The sequence below is a fragment of the Cherax quadricarinatus genome, chromosome 52 (assembly GCF_038502225.1).
Source record: "Cherax quadricarinatus isolate ZL_2023a chromosome 52, ASM3850222v1, whole genome shotgun sequence".
Lineage (NCBI taxonomy): Eukaryota > Metazoa > Arthropoda > Malacostraca > Decapoda > Parastacidae > Cherax > Cherax quadricarinatus.
This window is the reverse complement of record NC_091343.1, coordinates 18,094,368-18,112,628: the sequence shown is the minus strand read 5'-3', so window position 1 is coordinate 18,112,628 and position 18,261 is coordinate 18,094,368. Positions and strand designations below refer to the sequence as shown.

Here is an 18,261-nt window from a genome sequence, read left to right as displayed (position 1 = left end):
TTAGAGCGGCCCTTGTGAAAGCCATGTTGGTGAGGAGAAAGACTAATGTGACTCTCTAAATATCACAGCAGAGGTCTATTCATGAATCATTCCATCACCTTGCAGACTACACTGGTCAGAGCAATGGGATGACAGTGAGAGGTATCAAGCCTCTTTCTCATTTACATCCAGTGACCTACCAAATGCATCTGATCTCCTTAAACCCATTTTATTTGCAAAGATGACACTACTTTTGTCTTCTCTCACCCAAACCCAACCATGCTAACAGACACTGTAAATGTCAAACTGCTAAAAGTACCTACTTGGAGTCATGACTACCAACAAACTTACTCTCAATATAGATAAAACCTACTTGATGCCATTTGGAAACTGAGCTTCAAATGTACATCTAAACATATTGATAAATGGTTCACCCATTTCTAGACAGAGGGCAAATGTCTAAGCCTCCACCTTGACTGCAGTCTCAAATTTTACAAACACACACACACACACACACACACACACACACACACACACACACACACACACACACACACACACACACACACACACACACACACACACACACACACACACAGCAAATTTTCAAGAAAGTCTCCAAAACAGTAGGCATCCTTTCAAAGATACAACACTATGTACCCCAATCAGCTCTTCTAGCTCTGTACCACTCATTTATCCTTACCTCACCTATGGTATTTGTGCATGGGGCTCAACCACAGCAAATCACCTTAAGCCTTTAATAACCCAACAAAAAGCTGCAGTGCAACTGATTACTAATTCCTGCATTAGACAACACACTCCACCACTTTTCAAGAGTCTTAACTTGCTTAACCCTTTCAGGGTTTCGGCCGTACTAGTACGGCTTACGCCCCAGGGTTTCTGACGTACTAGTATGCCTAAATTCTAGTGCCCTCAAATCAAGTGAAAGCTTGTAGGCCTACATATGAAAGAATGGGTATGTGGTCAGTGTGCACAGTATAAAAAAAAATCCTGCAACACACAGTGCATAATGAGAAAAAAAAAAACTGACCGTGTTTTTGGATTAAAACAGTGACTTTGCACTGTATTTTTGTATGGTATTTATTGTATTCTAGTTTTCCTGGTCTCATTTTATAGAATGGAAGACATGTTACAGAAATTGAGATGATTTTACAATGAAAAATACCTTGAAATGGAGCTCAAAGTAGCAGAAATGTTCGATTTTTACCAAAGTTCAAAAGTAAACAAATCATGCTATGCCTCCAATACACGTCAACTGGCGAGTCTAATATTCTTTCACAAGTGAGCTGATATTATTTATACCATTTCTACACTAATGCAGTAGTCTGCATAACAGTAAATCTTCTATTTTTTTGTAAGAATAAAAATTCAGAGTGGAAAACCAAAGAAATATAAGAGGGGCCTGGGGATGTGACTAACGAACAGAGAACTTGTTATTTTAGTGTCAGGAATGTCTTTCTTGTTTATTCTGGACTATTCGGAAATTGGCATCTTTTGAAATTTGTGTGAAATTGGCAAAATTGCTAAATTCTGACCACTTTATTGGACAGCTGAAATCAGTAAATAGGTGGTTTCTTGTACTCATTCAACAGAAAAAATGGAGTTCTAGCAAAATAGTTATGATTTTTGTCAACTAGTACATTGGAATGGCCGAAAATAGGGCTCAAAGTGGGCAAAATCACCTATGCATAAACATCGTCGAGACCGCTAACCTTGCGAGAGCATAATTCCTTAAGTTTTCCATCAAATTTCATACTTTTGATGTCATTATGATCAGGAAAATATTCTCTATCTTCTCATAAGAATTTTTTTTTTTTTTTTTTAAATTGGGGACCCTGAGAATAAGTCTCGGAGAGGGCCTGGGGACCCTGAAAGGGTTAATATACAAAACATCGTCACTTATTATTGTGCCTACTACATACTACACAGAACACTATACTCAAATACAATCCCTCTCAAACTCCTCCTTGATAACTATAACAGAACACACAGCCATGATATGAGCGACAAATCACCCCTATATCTCTCATATCCATCTCTCTCTCTATGCAAAAATGCTATGCATGTAAAGGGCCTAAAGATCTAGATTTCACTGCCAGAACACACTAAAGGACCCCTGTCTGCAAATCAGTTTAAGGCCTTACTTAAAAATCACCTCATCACCCAAAACCAGACAAACTGTACATAATACCTACCAGTTACTCAAAAGCTACTCATTGTGCTGAGGACTGCTCAGCCACTCACCCACTACTTCAAAATTAGGATGTCTAAATTTCATTGTTTTAAATAGTACTAAATTGTAATACAGTAGACCATCATTTAACATGGTAGTTACATTCCTGAAAATGGCGTGTAGGTAAAACCAAATTAGATGAACTGAAGAACTTGTGGGAAAAATAAGGTTACGTTCCTGAGAGCCAAAAAAAAAAAAAAAAAAAAAATTTTTAGGCCTCCACATCTTACAAAAATAAAAGTGAATATGGAACTGTAGTTCACTGTTGTAATGTATTTGTACTGTTGTTGTCACTGGTTAAGACTACAAATGTAACAAATAATAGTATTTCTTACCTTAAATTGTGGGTACTGGTGTTTGTGGATGATTTTGAAGAGAGTGGAGATTTATGCTGTGGCCCTACTGGGCTGAGGTGGATGGTAGAGGTTCTGGTACTGAAGTTGATGGTTGTACTGGAGTGTCTAAGTCATTCAGTCAGTCAAGCCAGTAAGTCAGTCAGGTCATTCAGTCATTCAATCGTTCAGTCAAGTCATTCAGTCGTTCAAACAAGCCAGTTAAGTTGTTCAGTCAAGTCAGTAAGTCGTTCAGTCAAGTCGGTAAGTCGTTCAGTCAAGTTGGTAAGTCGTTCAGTCAAGTCGGTAAGTCGTTCAGTCAAGTCGGTAAGTTGTTCAGTCAAGTCGGTAAGTTGTTCAGTCAAGTCGGTAAGTCGTTCAGTCAAGTCAGTAAGTCACTGAGACAAGTCAGTCACACACTCGTTTACCTCTTCTTGTGTGTACAAAGTAACACTTCATTACTGTTATCTCTTGTCTAATACAGTGGACCCCCGCATACCATACAATCCACATACCGCTCGCTTTGATCGCAAAAATTTTGCCTCGCATACCGCCCAAAAACCCGCTCACCGCCCTTCGTCCGAGACACGTCCAATGTGCGGCCTGAGCCAGCCTCATATGTTCCGCCGGTGGCATTGTTTACCAGCCAGCCTCCGCGGTAACATCCAAGCATACAATCGGAATATTTCATATTATTACAGTGTTTTCGGTGCTTTATCTGGAAAATAAGTGACCATGGGCCCCAAGAAAGCTTCTAGTTCCAACCCTACAGCAATAAGGGAGAGAATTCCAATAGAGATGAAGAATATAAACACAAATGCAGTATAATGTGATCCTTTATTGACTACGTTTCGCCCACACAGTGGGCTTTTTCAAGTCACAAACAGAACTACCTGGGGTGGAAGGAACGCGAGTATTTATAGTCCGGCTGAGGTCAGGTGAAGAATGCTGCATCTGATGATGTACCGAGTTGGGTTGTAGAGTCTAAAAACTTGGGTAGCTTGGAAATCGTCAGTGTTCATGATAACAACACCACCTCCTTTATCAGCGGTGGTGACCCTGATGGTCGTGTTATACCATTTATTTCCAGAGATGAAGAAAGAGATCATTGATAAGTATGAAAGTGGAGTGCGTGTCGCCGACCTGGTCAGGTTGTACAAGAAACCCAAATCAACCATCTCTACTATTGTGGGCAACAGAAAGGCAATCAAGGAAGCTGTTCTTGCCAAAGGTTTAACTGTGTTTTCGAAACAGAGATCGCAAGTGATGGAAGATGTTGAGAGACTCTTATTGGTGTGGATAAATGAAAAACAGCTAGCAGGAGATAGCGTCTCTCAAGCGATCATAAGCGAAAAGGCTAGGAAGTTGCATGAGGATTTAATTAAAAAAATGCCTGCAACTAGTGATGATGTGAGTGAATTTAAGGCCAGCAAAGGTTGGTTTGAGAGATTTAAGAAGCGTAGTGGCATACAGTGTGATAAGGCATGGTGAGGCTGCCAGTTCGGACCACAAAGCAGCTGAAAAATATGTGCAGGAATTCAAGGAGTACATAGAAAGTGAAGGACTGAAACCTGAACAAGTGTTTAATTGTGATGAAACAGGCCTGTTTTGGAAGAAAATGCCAAGCAGGACCTACATTACTCAGGAGGAAAAGGCACTCCCAGGACATAAGCCTATGAAAGACAGGCTTACTTTGTTGATGTGTTCCAATGCTACTGGTGATTGCAAAGTGAAGCCTTTATTAGTGTATCACTCTGAAACTCCCAGACCGTTCAGGCAAAAGAATGTCCTCAAGGAGAATTTGTGTGTGCTGTGGAGGGCAAACAGTAAGGCATGGGTCACTAGGGACTTTTTCTATGACTGGTTACACCATGCATTTGCCCCCAATGTGAAAGATTACCTAACTGAAAAGAAATTAGAACTTAAGTGCCTCCTGGTGTTAGACAATGCCCCTGGTCATCCTACAGACGTGGCAGAGCGACTTTATGGGGACATGAAATTCATTAAGGTGAAGTTTTTGCCTCCTAATACCACTCCTCTCCTGCAGCCCATAGACCAGCAGGTTATTGCAAACTTCAAAAAACTGTACACAAAAGCTCTGTTTGAAAGGTGCTTTGTAGTGACCTCAGAAACTCAACTGACTAAGAGACTTTTGGAGAGATCACTTTAATATCCTCAATTGTGTAAACCTTATAGGTAAGGCTTGGGAGGGAGTGACTAAGAAGACCTTGAACTCTGCTTGGAAGAAACTGTGGCCAGAATGTGTAGACAAAAGGGATTTTGAAGGGTTTGAGGCTAACCCTGAGAGGATTATGCCAGTTGAGGAATCCATTGTGGCATTGGGAAAGTCCTTAGGGTTGGAGGTTAGTGGGGATGATGTGGAAGAGTTGGTGGAGGAGGACAATGAAGAACTAACCACTGATGAGCTGATAGATCAACTTCAACAGCAAGAGGCCAGACCTGAGGAAACTGGTTCAGAGGAGGGGAGAGAGAAATTGAAGAAGTTGCCTACTACAAAGATTAAGGAAATCTGTGCAAAGTGGCTTGAAGTGCAAACCTTCATGGATGAAAATCACCCTCACACAGCTATTGCAAGCCGTGTTGGCAACCTGTACACTGACAATGTTGTGAAATACTTTAGGGAAGTCATAAAGGAACGAGAGGTACAGGCCACTATGGACAGATATGTTGTGCGAAAGAAGTCCAGTGACTCTGAAGCTGGTCCTAGTGGCGTTAAAAGAAGAAGGGAAGTAACCCCAGAAAAGGACTCGACACCTCAAGTCTTAATGGAAGGGGATTCCCCTTCTAAACACTAACACTCTCTCTCCCCTCCTCCCATCCCATCAATCACCACCAGATCTTCAATAAAAGTAAGTGTCATGTAATTGTGCATGCCTTTTTCAGTTTGTGTGTATTAAAATTAACATTTCATGTGGTAAAAATGTTTTTTTTTCATACTTTTGGGTGTCTTGCACGGATTAATTTTATTTCCATTATTTCTTATGGGGAAAATTCATTCGCATACCGAACATTTCGCATAACAACCAGCCCTCTTGCACGGATTAAGGTCGCTATGCGGGGGTCCACTGTATCTGTGTCCTTCATTAATTCTAAGACTTAAATGCTTATACCTTTTCTTGCCACTTTCAGCAACACTGGTATGCCTACTGGGTTTCATGATTGCTTCGCAGATACAAGATATGGTAATTATAAGATCAAAACACAATTCACAAACACAGCTAGCTTGTAGCAGAGAGACTGGACAGTATGAAACGTGAATGCTGGAATGGTGGGGTGGTGTCAGGGGGTGGCAGATGATGGCGGGAGATCTCCCGGCTGAGTCACAACAAGGCGGCCGCTTGAGGAAAAGGGAATTTTTTTTTCCTTCCCCCAAACTGAACCATGTTAAATTAATTTTACGACGTGTTACATAAAATTGTGCCGCAATTCTTCAATCGTGCTATACCCGTGCCAAATAAACTCATGCTAAATGACAGTCTACTGTACATCATATTGTAAATTATTTTAAATTGCTCTATTGTAATACTGTAATCTTTATAAACTAATTCAATAGTGTAATTATTCTCTACAAGACTTATCAAAGCCATGTAGAATTACCTAATAGAATATTCAATTCTCTTGTAGTCACTAACTTATCTAATGACCATATGAACTATTATTGCTTCCTAATCTTAAGTTAATTTTTAAGTTTGCCCAAAATGCTCTGCATGCCAAGGGGCTTTTGGCATGTACACTCAACTGTTATATTCCTCTGTACAATCATGTATCATGTCAAAATAAACTTATTCTTAAGTGCCTGGTTTGTGAAATGGAAGGACAATGGCAGATTTCCACTGCTGAAGAACTCCTCACATTCAAATAGCTTGAAAAGAGACAAAAGGACTGTAAGGGCTGTAGAATGCAGATGCTGTAGCATACAGATATGAACATCACCGGACCCAGCTGCCGAGGACCAGCAAGCGGAAAGCATGGGCTCTAGCTCCAAAAGAGTAAAATTTACATTATATGACTCCATCCCATTAGAAGAGAAATCCAAGGGCAACTGCTCCCTGGCAGACTTAGCCCCTTAACTGTCCAAACGCAGATCTACAATCTCTCGTCCAGCGCTCCGAATATTTTGAAAAATATTTTTTTTTTTTTTTTTTTTAAATGAAGGACTTTTTTTTACATAAAGTAATGTAAAAAAAAATCTAGAGTCAGTACTTACAGAGATATAAGGCCACAGAGTCTGTGCTTATCGCTCACCTGACGGCAACATGAAGAGCTACCACTTGCAGATGTGTTGCCGATATACCTTTTTTACTCATTTTTTTTATAATTTTTATGCTATGATAATGACATTTTGTAGTAGTTCTTGTGATTTCATAGTTAATCTTTGTTTTGACATTAACATTAGGTATTGAAATAGTGTTCAAATAGTCAAACACAATGACAGGTGAACATTTTTCACCTTAGTTACATACTATTGTCTAGAAATATATACATAGTATTTATAGGTCCCAGCAATGTTTTGGATACACGGGAGTATATAATAAAAAAAGAAAAAAGAAAAAAAAGAAAAAAGAAAAATAAAAAAAAAAAGAGGAGGAGGAAAAGAGGAGGAGGAAAAGAAGAGGAGAAAAAGAGGAGGAAGAGGAGAAAAAGAGGAGGAGGAAGAGGAAAAGAGGAGGAGGAAGAGGAAAAGAGGAGGAGGAAGAGGAAAAGAGGAGGAGGAAGAGGAAAAGAGGAGGAGGAAGAGGAAAAGAGGAGGAGGAAGAGGAAAAGAGGAGGAGGAGGAGGAAAAGAGGAGGAGGAGGAGGAAAAGAGGAGGAGGAGGAGGAAAAGAGGAGGAGGAGGAAAAGAGGTGGTGGTGATTCCCTTGAAGCTTGATGCAAGTGTGCGTCACTTGTCTTGTCTTATCTTATGACTTCACTCCACTGCTGACAATGATGCCTGTCATATCTAATCTTATCTCTTGTTAATGACAGTGGTGACATTTGATGAGCTTTCGCTGAATTTTGTTTTCACTCTTACACAAACATGTCTATCTGTCTGCCTGTCTATGTCTGTGTCTCAGAGTTGCTCATGAACCAATGGTATTACACACAATCACTATCTACAAGCACAGTACAGCACATTGTCTGCATTTTTTGGGTTATCCTAGGTAATTTACACTATGTATAATTGTACTTACGTATGTGTTCCTGTGAGATAGAAAGATATAGAGACAGATAGAGCCAATCAGCCAGCCGCCGGCTAGCCAGCCTGCCGAATTACAGTTCCAGACTTTTTTCTTTTTACTTAGGGCATAGGTTATAGGACATTCTGGGAGGATGACATTTTCCTCTTAAAAAGGGAGTGTTAATATGACATGACATCAGTGAATCCTTGGTGTCTGCTGTGCTATTTGCTCTAGTTTGTGCTCAATTGAACTGGTGCTCCCACAAGGTACTAAATGGTCCCAGATTTTTTTAATACATTGCCCACCACACACTGAGGATTAAGACCCATTCTATGCTGACCAGGAATCTTACGCCAATCGTGCTAAATTTGGAGGTAGGAAAATAAAAATGTAGATCTACATTTGGAGTGCTAGCGGTAAGAACATAAATCTACATTTGGACAGTTAAGGGGTTAGAAGTGAGAAATGAGAGACAGAAGTGAAGTCCTTGGGAGACACAGACAAGACAGTTCCCAGATCTCCATGGCAATCTCAAGAGGTTCCGCAACACTAACACCAGCAACCCACAGAACGGGAGCTGGGTCTGGAGCGTACTTGCCCCACAACTTCTGTACCTTCTTCCAAACCGCACACATACGGGAAGTCGAGGTAACAGCAGAAACGTAGTCTTGCCAACAAGTGCATTTTGCATCACATATGATGCGGCAAGTGAGTGCCCTTGCTCACTTAAATTCTAAGAATCTGCGGTCTGATTATATTGATAATGGCCATGCAGCACGTTTCAAATGCACTGCACGGGCACACGCAGAAGACCACCAAGGCACGCATATCTGAGAATGCCTGCCTGAGGTTTGAAGAATAGAACGTGATGCTGCAGTCAAAACTAAGGTCGAAAACTGGTGCACCAGCTCATCAATAAAGGACGAGAAGGATCCTCACAAAAAAAGCAATAAGTTGAGAGTACAAGTCCTAATTCGCTTGTCCAAATTGCCAACAGGAGCTACAAGGCAGTCAGGAATACGTAGTAGAAGAATGAATAATAGGAAAGTGATCACTGTCGTGCAAATTCAGGAGAAGAGACCAAGCGTAATCAACAGCAATTGATAAGGAACAAACAAAGATCAATACAAGAGACTGAGTGCTAGAGTAAAAATAGGTGGAAGCACCCATATTAAAACATGAAGAGGATGAGAAATGAGAAGTCTCTCCAACTGATCACCACTATAGTCACAGTGGGACCCTCCCCAATGATGAGCGTTAAAAATCACCGAACAAAATGGGTGGCGGCAGAGAAGAGATCAAGAACACAACATCCAAGATACAGAATGCATGGGGGGGGGAAAGAGGGAGGGAGAGAGAGAGAGGGAGAGAGAGAGAGAGAGAGAGAGAGAGAGAGAGAGAGAGAGAGAGAGAGAGAGAAATAGAAAGAGAAAGAGAGAGAGAGAAATAGAAAGAGAAAGAGAAAGAGAAAAAGAGAAAGAGAAAGAAAAAGAAATAGAGAAAGAATGAGAGAGAGCAAACTGTATACCATTTGTGCAAATAAATACGGGCTGCAGTATAATGCAGCTGAGAACAAAGACCTGTTGAAACAGTATTCCAACACACACAAGAAGTGCACTCTCATTAAAAGTTTCCTCAAGAAAATGATCATAATAATTCAACAGCATATAGCCCGAAATGGGACGGATAACTGCTGAGCGAACTTCAGGCTCTTGTAACTTGACACTCTGGGAAAGCAATACCTGGAGCTCTCCCTGATTACCCCTGAGGCCATGAATATTCCAGTGTAAGTCATTATTTACAAAGACAGGTATGCTAACAATGAGAAGAGATAAAATCTACAGGCTAGTAGAGTTAGTGAAGTCAATGCGTTGAGGCAATGGAAAGCATGTAAGCAAGGAAGAATGAGAATGTTGTGAAAAAAGAGACTGCTGTGAAGGTTGTGAAAAATAAGAAGGGGCATCGAGGATTTCATCTCCACAATATAGTTGGAAATAACAACAAGCGTTTCTGCAGACAAGGAAGATGCTGATACCATGACTTCAGAGACAGGTGAGGTAGAGCAAGTAGAGATCAGGGAGACTATGGATGGAACCAAAGAGGTCTGAGAGGAGAGGGGAGTATGAACCTGGAGAGATGTGCCAGCTGGGACAGAAAAATCCTGTAGTGGAACAGGAGAGGAAGGAGGCTGGAAGGAGACTGGGGAAGAAATCTAGGGATGAACGGGAGAAGAGGGGACCACACGAAGGGGGGTGAACCTCCACTTGTGTCTGAGAGTTAGAAAGGGGGGTGAGAACTAGGCCCAAAATGCTTAGGTATACTAGTGGCCTTCTTTGTAATAAGTATTTTATAATATGCAATAACATTTTATAATATGTAAACCCCACACTGTAATATCAACAAAGAAATAAAGAATTTTAATTTTAAAAAGAGAAATGTTGAGGAACTGTAAGCACTGGAAGAATGCGAAGAGACTTTGGCTTAGGAGACAGGTTGAGCTTCGCACGTGATAGGCACAGGCGTGCGAGGCCTTGCTAACTGAGAAACTAGCAGGCGAAAAGATGAAGTAGAGGTAGGAAGAGAAGGAGGTGGGGGTTTCGAAGGGTGAAACCACAAAAGAATTAGAGACAGGGATGTCCCCGGAAGACATGGCACAAGAGGAGCTGGTAGGCAGGAGGACCGTCGAGGTTGGAGGTCTCCTAGCTACTAGAGAATAAGGAACATGAGAAAGATTCCCCTGAAGGCGAATAAGACAATGGATTTCTCGTTCATTACGATAGACCTGACATCGGTGGGAAAAAGAAGGACAAGTTTCATTACAAGTGGGGGAAGACTAAGATGTATCGGCATGATCCACAGCACTGCAAACCGAGCATTCCACCATAGACTGCAGTATTTAGTGGGATGTCCAAAGCACCAGCAATTTTGGGGCATAGGGACCACTTTACAGACCCCTAGATGATGGCATGCAATAGAAACGAAGGACGGGAGTTCACGGCAGTCAAAGGTTAAGCGGGTGAAGTTACTGGGAAAGGGCCTCCACCCACGAGTGGGCAGGACATACGTATCCAGAGAATTGGAAGGTCCTGAAGGGCTAATTGCTCCAAAATATCATCACTGCAAGACAGAAAATCACACTGTACAATGGTACGTGGTAAAACCACTGTACCACTACAAGAATTGTGAGTAGCATGCTTGTGAACTGTGACAGGAACATTATCAATGGAAGTAAGATGGGAAATAGCATGAGCTTGCTCTGCATTCTAAGCTGTAACAATGAGCGCACCACTTCGAAGAGCGTGAAAAGATATATTTTGGCCAATGTGTTGTAAAAGAGCTTTACCAATACTATGGTCTGAAAGGTAATCAGTTGGAGATGTCGGCTGTATGTAAAAGAATTTGGTCCGCTGTGTACTTGTGAACGTGGTGCATAAAGGAAGTGGGTGTCATGTAGATCGTTTCTGGGTGGAATGAACAGACATTGAAGAACCGTCGTCAGCAAATAGTCTGGAACGTTTAGGTGTAGGACTGTAGGTGGCCTGACCTAAGGCAGGTGGGCAATCCAAAAATTGTCGCACTGTATTCGGGGAAGCTGGATGCATAGTTAAAGGCGTGCAAGAGGCAGAGGCACTAAAAGAAATAGGTGGAGCTTCAGCACCTGGAGCAGGTGATGAAATGTCACCAGCAGAAGGTACAGGGGTATGGGAAAAGTCTGGAGAATGGTCCAATAAGCCAGGTCAAAACAGGATGCAGTAACAAAAAGAGGCCTGGGAGGAGGAGGAGGGGGGTCACGGAGAGAAGACTCCATGACGGTGGCACTTTCTTATTTTAAGAAAAAAGAAAAAAATAGAAGGAAAGAAGAAAAAAAAGACAGTTACTAGAAGGCATGGAAGGGCCACAAGTTCTTCCCTTCATCCAAGAGGACTATGAAACCACCAGCAGCGCAGATGCAGCGTGGAACCTGTGCCATACCCTACCCTTCACACCAGTAAACCAGTGCTCGGGGATAGCAATCTCACATCCACTGAGCCACTTTGGCGGACAAAAAGAGAGGATAGTCGGACACTTCCCTCGGCTCCCACCTCCCAAAACTGACAGGCAGCCTTCAGAGATGCACCCATCATCTGCAGGACACCCTGCCCTACCTCCTGGAAATCCAGGAAGGAAGCAGGGCACCTCCAGATGATCCAGATTCCACAGCAAACTACACTACTCCTGAGGGACCACACAGAGTGGGATGAACCTCAGCACACTTCCCCCTACTTAGAAAGCATAATGCCAGAGGGTAGGACCCCAGAGGCTACAAACAGGACAGAGGAAAGGGAAAAGAGGGAGGGATTGAGAGGATGGGACAAGTTCGGTCTGAGGAAGGAGACCAAAAGGTCTAATTCCTCAGACCAGGAGCCTCTTCACTGTGCCAAGGAGCCCCCCTTGAAGAGGCTTTTGAATAGCATTATGTTTATGTGAAGAGTATCCCCCCCCCCCCGTATTTAAATGCTCGTCTTGAACTGACTCCCAACAATGTTAATGTTTACAGGACACAAAATGTTATTGCATATGCCCCACTTTAGTAAGAAATTAATGTATAGAAATTATCTATTCTGGTGGATATATAGCAAGTCCCAAGTCTTGCTGAATTCCTGTTGCTTAAGCATTAGTATTTCTTTTCCTGCTGGCTGTTGAGTGAGAGAAATGCAGATCAGCACCATACGATATTTGTGGCACAAAATCAGAAAACCAAATGAAGTGTTTCTTCTTGATTCTGGTAGGCTTATTAATTAGGCTATGGTATGGCCATGAAGGCTCTATGGAAGAAAATAAATTTTGAAGTATTAGAAATTATTTTCTTCCACAATGATAACATCTTGGCCATACTAAGGTAATACCTTCTACCCTCACCACTTACAAACTTTTTCTTCACTTGCACTGATCAGGAATGCTGATGGTTCTTGGTCAGTGATGTAGGTGGTAATGAATGACATGGCATGGCATGCAAACATACACATTACCTTCACAACTTGCTGTATTCTTGGTGAGAGTTAAAGTTTCAAAATTGTAGCATACAACCATTACAAGTCCAGCTGAGCTAGTCCTCAGGAACACAGACCACAATATGGCCAGGAGGGCATCATTGTGAATAAAAACAATTCCTTATACTTCATAGCTTTCTGGGTGTAAGAATAGTTAATACGTATTTCAAACATATTGCATATGTTGAAAATTACACAATATCAGAGCTCAGGTCTGTCATAGTAAAATTTGTTAAGATGAATATAATTCCTAAAACTTATTCTATCCATTAATATAAACATAGCAAAAGCATTTTTTGTATCCAATGTATTGCTCTTTACTAGCAATCAGGAGATCACACACTGGTTACATCTTGTTTCCACAGCTTCATAAACACAGTCATACTGGCCTAAGTATCACAAAAACACGCACAAACACAAATATATGCACCCTTAATTTTTCTTTCTAATGAACTACAGAAGAATTAATCAAATCACTGAATTAATCAAATTACATGTATTGTGGCTTCAGAAATATACTTAGTAACAATTTTTCTCTTCTAAAAGTCAAATGTACATATACTAAAAATGCTACAAAGAAGAAAAATGGTAAAGAATAATATGTACCCCTTAATGCTTCCCTTGAACGCACCTCCGAGAAACAGCAATATCGTAGAAGAGAGCATGGTACTGGTGCTGCGGCCGCCTTATGACCTTTTGTGGTTTCTTGCGACCAAGCTTCTTCATGGCAGTGTAGTAGTTCTTCTGAGAGTCCGTTAGAAACATCTCCAGCACTCCACCCTCATACTGCATTAGTCAGGGAAGGTCACATAATATAATAATAATAATAATTAATAATAATAATAATAATAATAATGAAAATAATAACTCAGAGAAATTATAATATAAAATATAAAAATTCAGCCCATCCTCATGGTATACATCCTAAAAGCAACATAATATCCCAGTACGTTAGAAAATAAACTTACTATCCTTAACACGTACAAATGTGCATATGCCTTTTTACCATATCTGAGAAAACTGGCAGCCAAAAAAAGTGCATGTGGTATTTGAACGTATTAACTGGAATAAATAGGTCCAGAAACAAACGTGCTGGGAAATTACGTCAATATTTGATGTTCAAGATGAAGACTGGATGAATAATTACACTGTTAATGTACTAACAATACTAATACTACCAAATAATAATATAAATACTAATACTCAACTAATAAAAATAAGAGCGCATATACATTATTCAGACTAATTTGTGCTCAGGGTTCAAATTATAGAAAATTCCTAATTAAAATCAATTTTTTTTAAATAAATTTATGAATTACAGTATTAAGAAATTATAAGTTTCCACTTTGCAACATTCAGAATTCCCGAGAACTGTCTGAATTAAAATTTAAGAAAATATTCTCATTTGGAAAAAATAAAAAAAAATTTAAAACTAAATTGTTTTGCTAATATTAATGTAATTTCCAATTAAAATACTATTTGCAAAATATTTTCTTCAAAAAATTCCCAAAGTATTTTCTTAATAAAAGACAAATATTCACCACGGTTCTCAGTTTTCCAAATTTCTGAGATAATTATGAATCTCAAATTTCATTTCTGAATTTTAAGAAGTCTAGAACACAGAATGAGAATTCTGAATATAAAATTTATGTAATATTAATGACAAATATAAATACTGTACAGTCTATCACCAGTAAAAAAAAAAAAGCGATCTGTGATAAAATAAATTGCCGATTTGTCATAAGAGTTGTCCAACAGTTTCTGATTTGAAAAATTGTGCCTTATGAAAAACGATTAGGGCCAGTGTTTGTATCAGCAGTCTATTTTTCTAAGTTTAGCCAATCAAAGAAAAAAAAAGTATGCTCAAAGTTTTACCTTGCATGACATACTCGTGTACTAAACTATATTGTGGTGCATGACGTTTGTAGCCTTGCCTAATTCTTGCAATGTGAAATGAAAATAACCCAACTTCACATATACAGTTTTGAACCTCACTACATGACACTACAATATATTCACCCAATAGTGGTCAAAATAATGCATGCCATGGCTTTATGAGGAAATATTTTGTGTCAAGTGCCAATGGTACATGGATTTTAATAAGTGGTAGGCACTGGTTTAATCTTAATGTATCCAATTCGTAAGTTAAATGAAAAAACTCAGTTTCATATACAGTATATTGCACTACACTGAATGTACTGTACATGAATTTTTTTTTATTTCAAGAAAACCAGCTGTATCCCACCTAGGCAGGGTGGCCCAAAAAGAAAAATAAAAGCTTCTCTTTTTAAATTTAGTAATTTATACAGGAGAAGGGGTTACTAGCCCCTTGCTCCCGGCATTTTAGTCGCCTCTTACAACACGCATGGCTTACGGAGGAAGAATTCTGTTCCACTTCCCCATGGAGATAAGAGGAAATAAACAAGAATAAGAACTAGAAAGAAAATAGCAGAAAACCCAGAGGGGTGTGTATATATATGCTTCTACATGTATGTGAAGTGTGACCTAAGTGTAAGTAGAAGTAGCAAGACGTACCTGAAATCTTGCATGTTTATGAGACAGACAAAAGACACCAGTAATCCTACCATCATGTAAACCAATTACAGGTTTTCATTTTCCACTCACTTGGCAGGATGGTAGTACCTCCCTGAGTGGTTGCTGTCTACCAACCTACTACCTATAACTACATGAAATATTCTCCAAATACTGATCAGAAGATGTACGCCATTTTTTGGGGTAAATTTTTGTTATGAGAACACACTGAGCAACAAGTTGTGTCAAGTGTGTGTGTAAACTCTTATATAACTTGTGCAATAAAACTTTTCAAGAACATTTAGCACCTGTATATGTATGAACTGTCCTGGTACCAGGTCCAGATACCAGGTGAAAAAAATCCCAGCAACATACAATCCTGCATGCCTTCAATTTCAAAAAATACTATGCAAGGCAAACAACTGTACAAGTTAAGAAGCGAGATGGATTTTGAACATTTTTTGTAAATCTAATACAAGTATTGCTCCTGGCCTCCCACCAAGATAATTAATACTTTTTTCTTAAAATGTTTACAAAATAATGTTAAATTATGTTAATGCCTACCTCGGTGGGAGATGGCCGGTGTTATTATTTATTAACATACTGCAATTCTTTTCAGTAAAAAATAAAGTGGTGTGTTCACACTATCAACAAATTTTAAGCATACATATTCATGAAATCTAGGTAGTAGGTTAGTAGACAGCAACCGCCTAGGGAGGTACTACCGTCCTGCCAAGTGAGTGTAAAACGAAAGCCTGTGATTGTTTTACATAATGGTAGGATTGCTGGTGTCCTTTTTTTCTGTCTCATGAACATGCAAGATTTCAGGTATGTCTTGCTACTTCTACTTACACTTAGGTCACGCTACACGTAAATGTACAAGCACATATATACACACCCCTCTGGGTTTTCTATTTTCTTTCTAGTTCTTATTCTTGTTTATTTCCTCTTATCTCCATGAGGAAGTGGAACAGAATTCTTCCTCCATAAGCCATGCGTGTTGTAAGAGGCGACTAAAATGCCAGGAGCAAGGGGCTAGTAACCTTCTCCTGTATATATTACTAAATGTAAAAGGAAAAACTTTCGTTTTTCCTTTTGGGCCACCCCGCCTCTGTGAGATACAGCTGGTGTGTTGAAAGAAAGAAAGAAGGTTTGGTAGACAGCAACCGCCCAGGGAGGTACTACCAACCTGCCAAGCGAGTGTAAAACGAAAGCCTGCAATTGTTTTACGTGATGGTAGGATCGCTGGTGTCCATTTTTCTGTCTAATAAACATGCAAGGTTTCAGGTACATCTTACTACTTCTACTTACACTTATATCACACAACACATACTTTTTTTTTTTTTTTTTTCAACAAGTCAGCCGTCTCCCACCGAGGCAGGGAGACCCAAAGAGAAAGAAAATACTTTCATCATCATTCAACACTTTCACCTCACTCACTCACACATAATGACTGTTTCTGCAGAGGTGCCCAGAATACAGCAGTTTAGAAGTATATACGTATAAAAATACACAGTATATCTCTCTAAACTGCCAATATCTAAAACCCCTCCTTTAGAGTGCAGGCATTGTACTTCCCATTTCCAGGACTCAAGTCCGGTTATATAAAATAACCAGTTTCCCTGAATCCCTTCACTAAACATTACCCTGCTCACACTCCAACAGATCGTAAGGTCCCAAATACCATTTGTCTCCATTCACTCCTATCTAACACGCTCACGCACGCTTGCTGGAAGTCCAAACCCCTCGCCCACAACACCTCCTTTACCCCCTCCCTCCAACCTTTTCGAGGACGACCCCTACCCCGCCTTCCTTCCCCTACAGATTTATATGCTCTCCATGTCATTCTACTTTGATCCATTCTCTCTAAATGACCAAACCACCTCAACAAACCCTCTTCAGCCCTCTGACTAATGCTTTTATTAACTCCACACCTTCTCCTAATTTCCACACTCCAAATTTTCTGCATAATATTTACACCACACATTGCCCTTAGACAGGACATCTCCACTGCCTCCAACCGCCTCCTTGCTGCAGCATTTACAACCCAAGCTTCACACCCATATAAGATTGTTGGTACTACTATACTTTTATACATTTCCTTCTTTTCCTCCATAGATAAAATTTTTTGCCTCCACATGTACATACATATACATACATGTACAAGCATATATATACACACCCCTCTGGATTTTCTTCTATTTTCTTAATAGTTCTTATTCTTGTTTAATTCCTCTTACCTCCATGGGGAAGTGGAACAGAATTCTTCCTCCGTAAGCTGTGTGTGTTGTAAGAGGCGACTAAAATGCCAGGAGCAAGGGGCTAGTGACCCCTTCTCCTGTATATATTACTAAGTGTAAAAGGAGAAACTTTCATTTTTCCTTTTGGGCCACCCTGCCTCGGTGGGATGCGGCCAGTGTGTTGAAAGAAAGAAAGATATTCATGATAGTTAATTCTGTGAGCCATAACAATATACAACAGGTACTTGATTATCTATACATGAAGCAGAACCTAGGTTAATTCAAGATTTGTTGAATTCTTGGCTTTTAGAGATGAGAGTTAATTTTTGGGAGGGCTAGATCAATACAACACATTCTTAACTATCTTTCTACCATACATTAGTACATCTGCTTAAAAAAAGTGTGTGTTAGCCACTCCATCATTAGTATATACACACTGTCTCCCAAATTTGTTTATTTGTTCTTAGTACTTTCTTTAGCAAATGGAGTCATCTTGATATAGGGTTGTTTGGTGTTGGTGTAGGTGTTGTGAATACATATATTTAAATTACTGTATGTCTGTTGGGAAAAATGTTCAGTTATTTTTCCTGGTTAATCTTTGGATCCAATATAATGTACTGATGTATGGTATGAAAATATTTTATTAAACTAGAAACCCATCAAAAAATAAATCCTCTAGCAGAACAGTTAACAGACAGGCCTTCCTTTTTTA

General features: G+C 39.9%; 1 protein-coding gene across 1 annotated transcript in view; it reads right to left on the bottom strand.

Annotated features, from left to right (window-relative positions):
- Positions 1-12,535: 12,535 nt before the first annotated feature.
- Positions 12,536-18,261, bottom strand: part of LOC128696887 (sodium channel protein 60E-like) — a 538,339-nt gene continuing 532,613 nt past the window's right edge. The window contains exon 25 of the mRNA XM_070096097.1: positions 12,536-13,563. Coding sequence (XP_069952198.1) covers positions 13,387-13,563 — 177 coding nt within the window. The 3' untranslated portion in view covers positions 12,536-13,386. The remainder of the gene's footprint in view (positions 13,564-18,261) is intronic.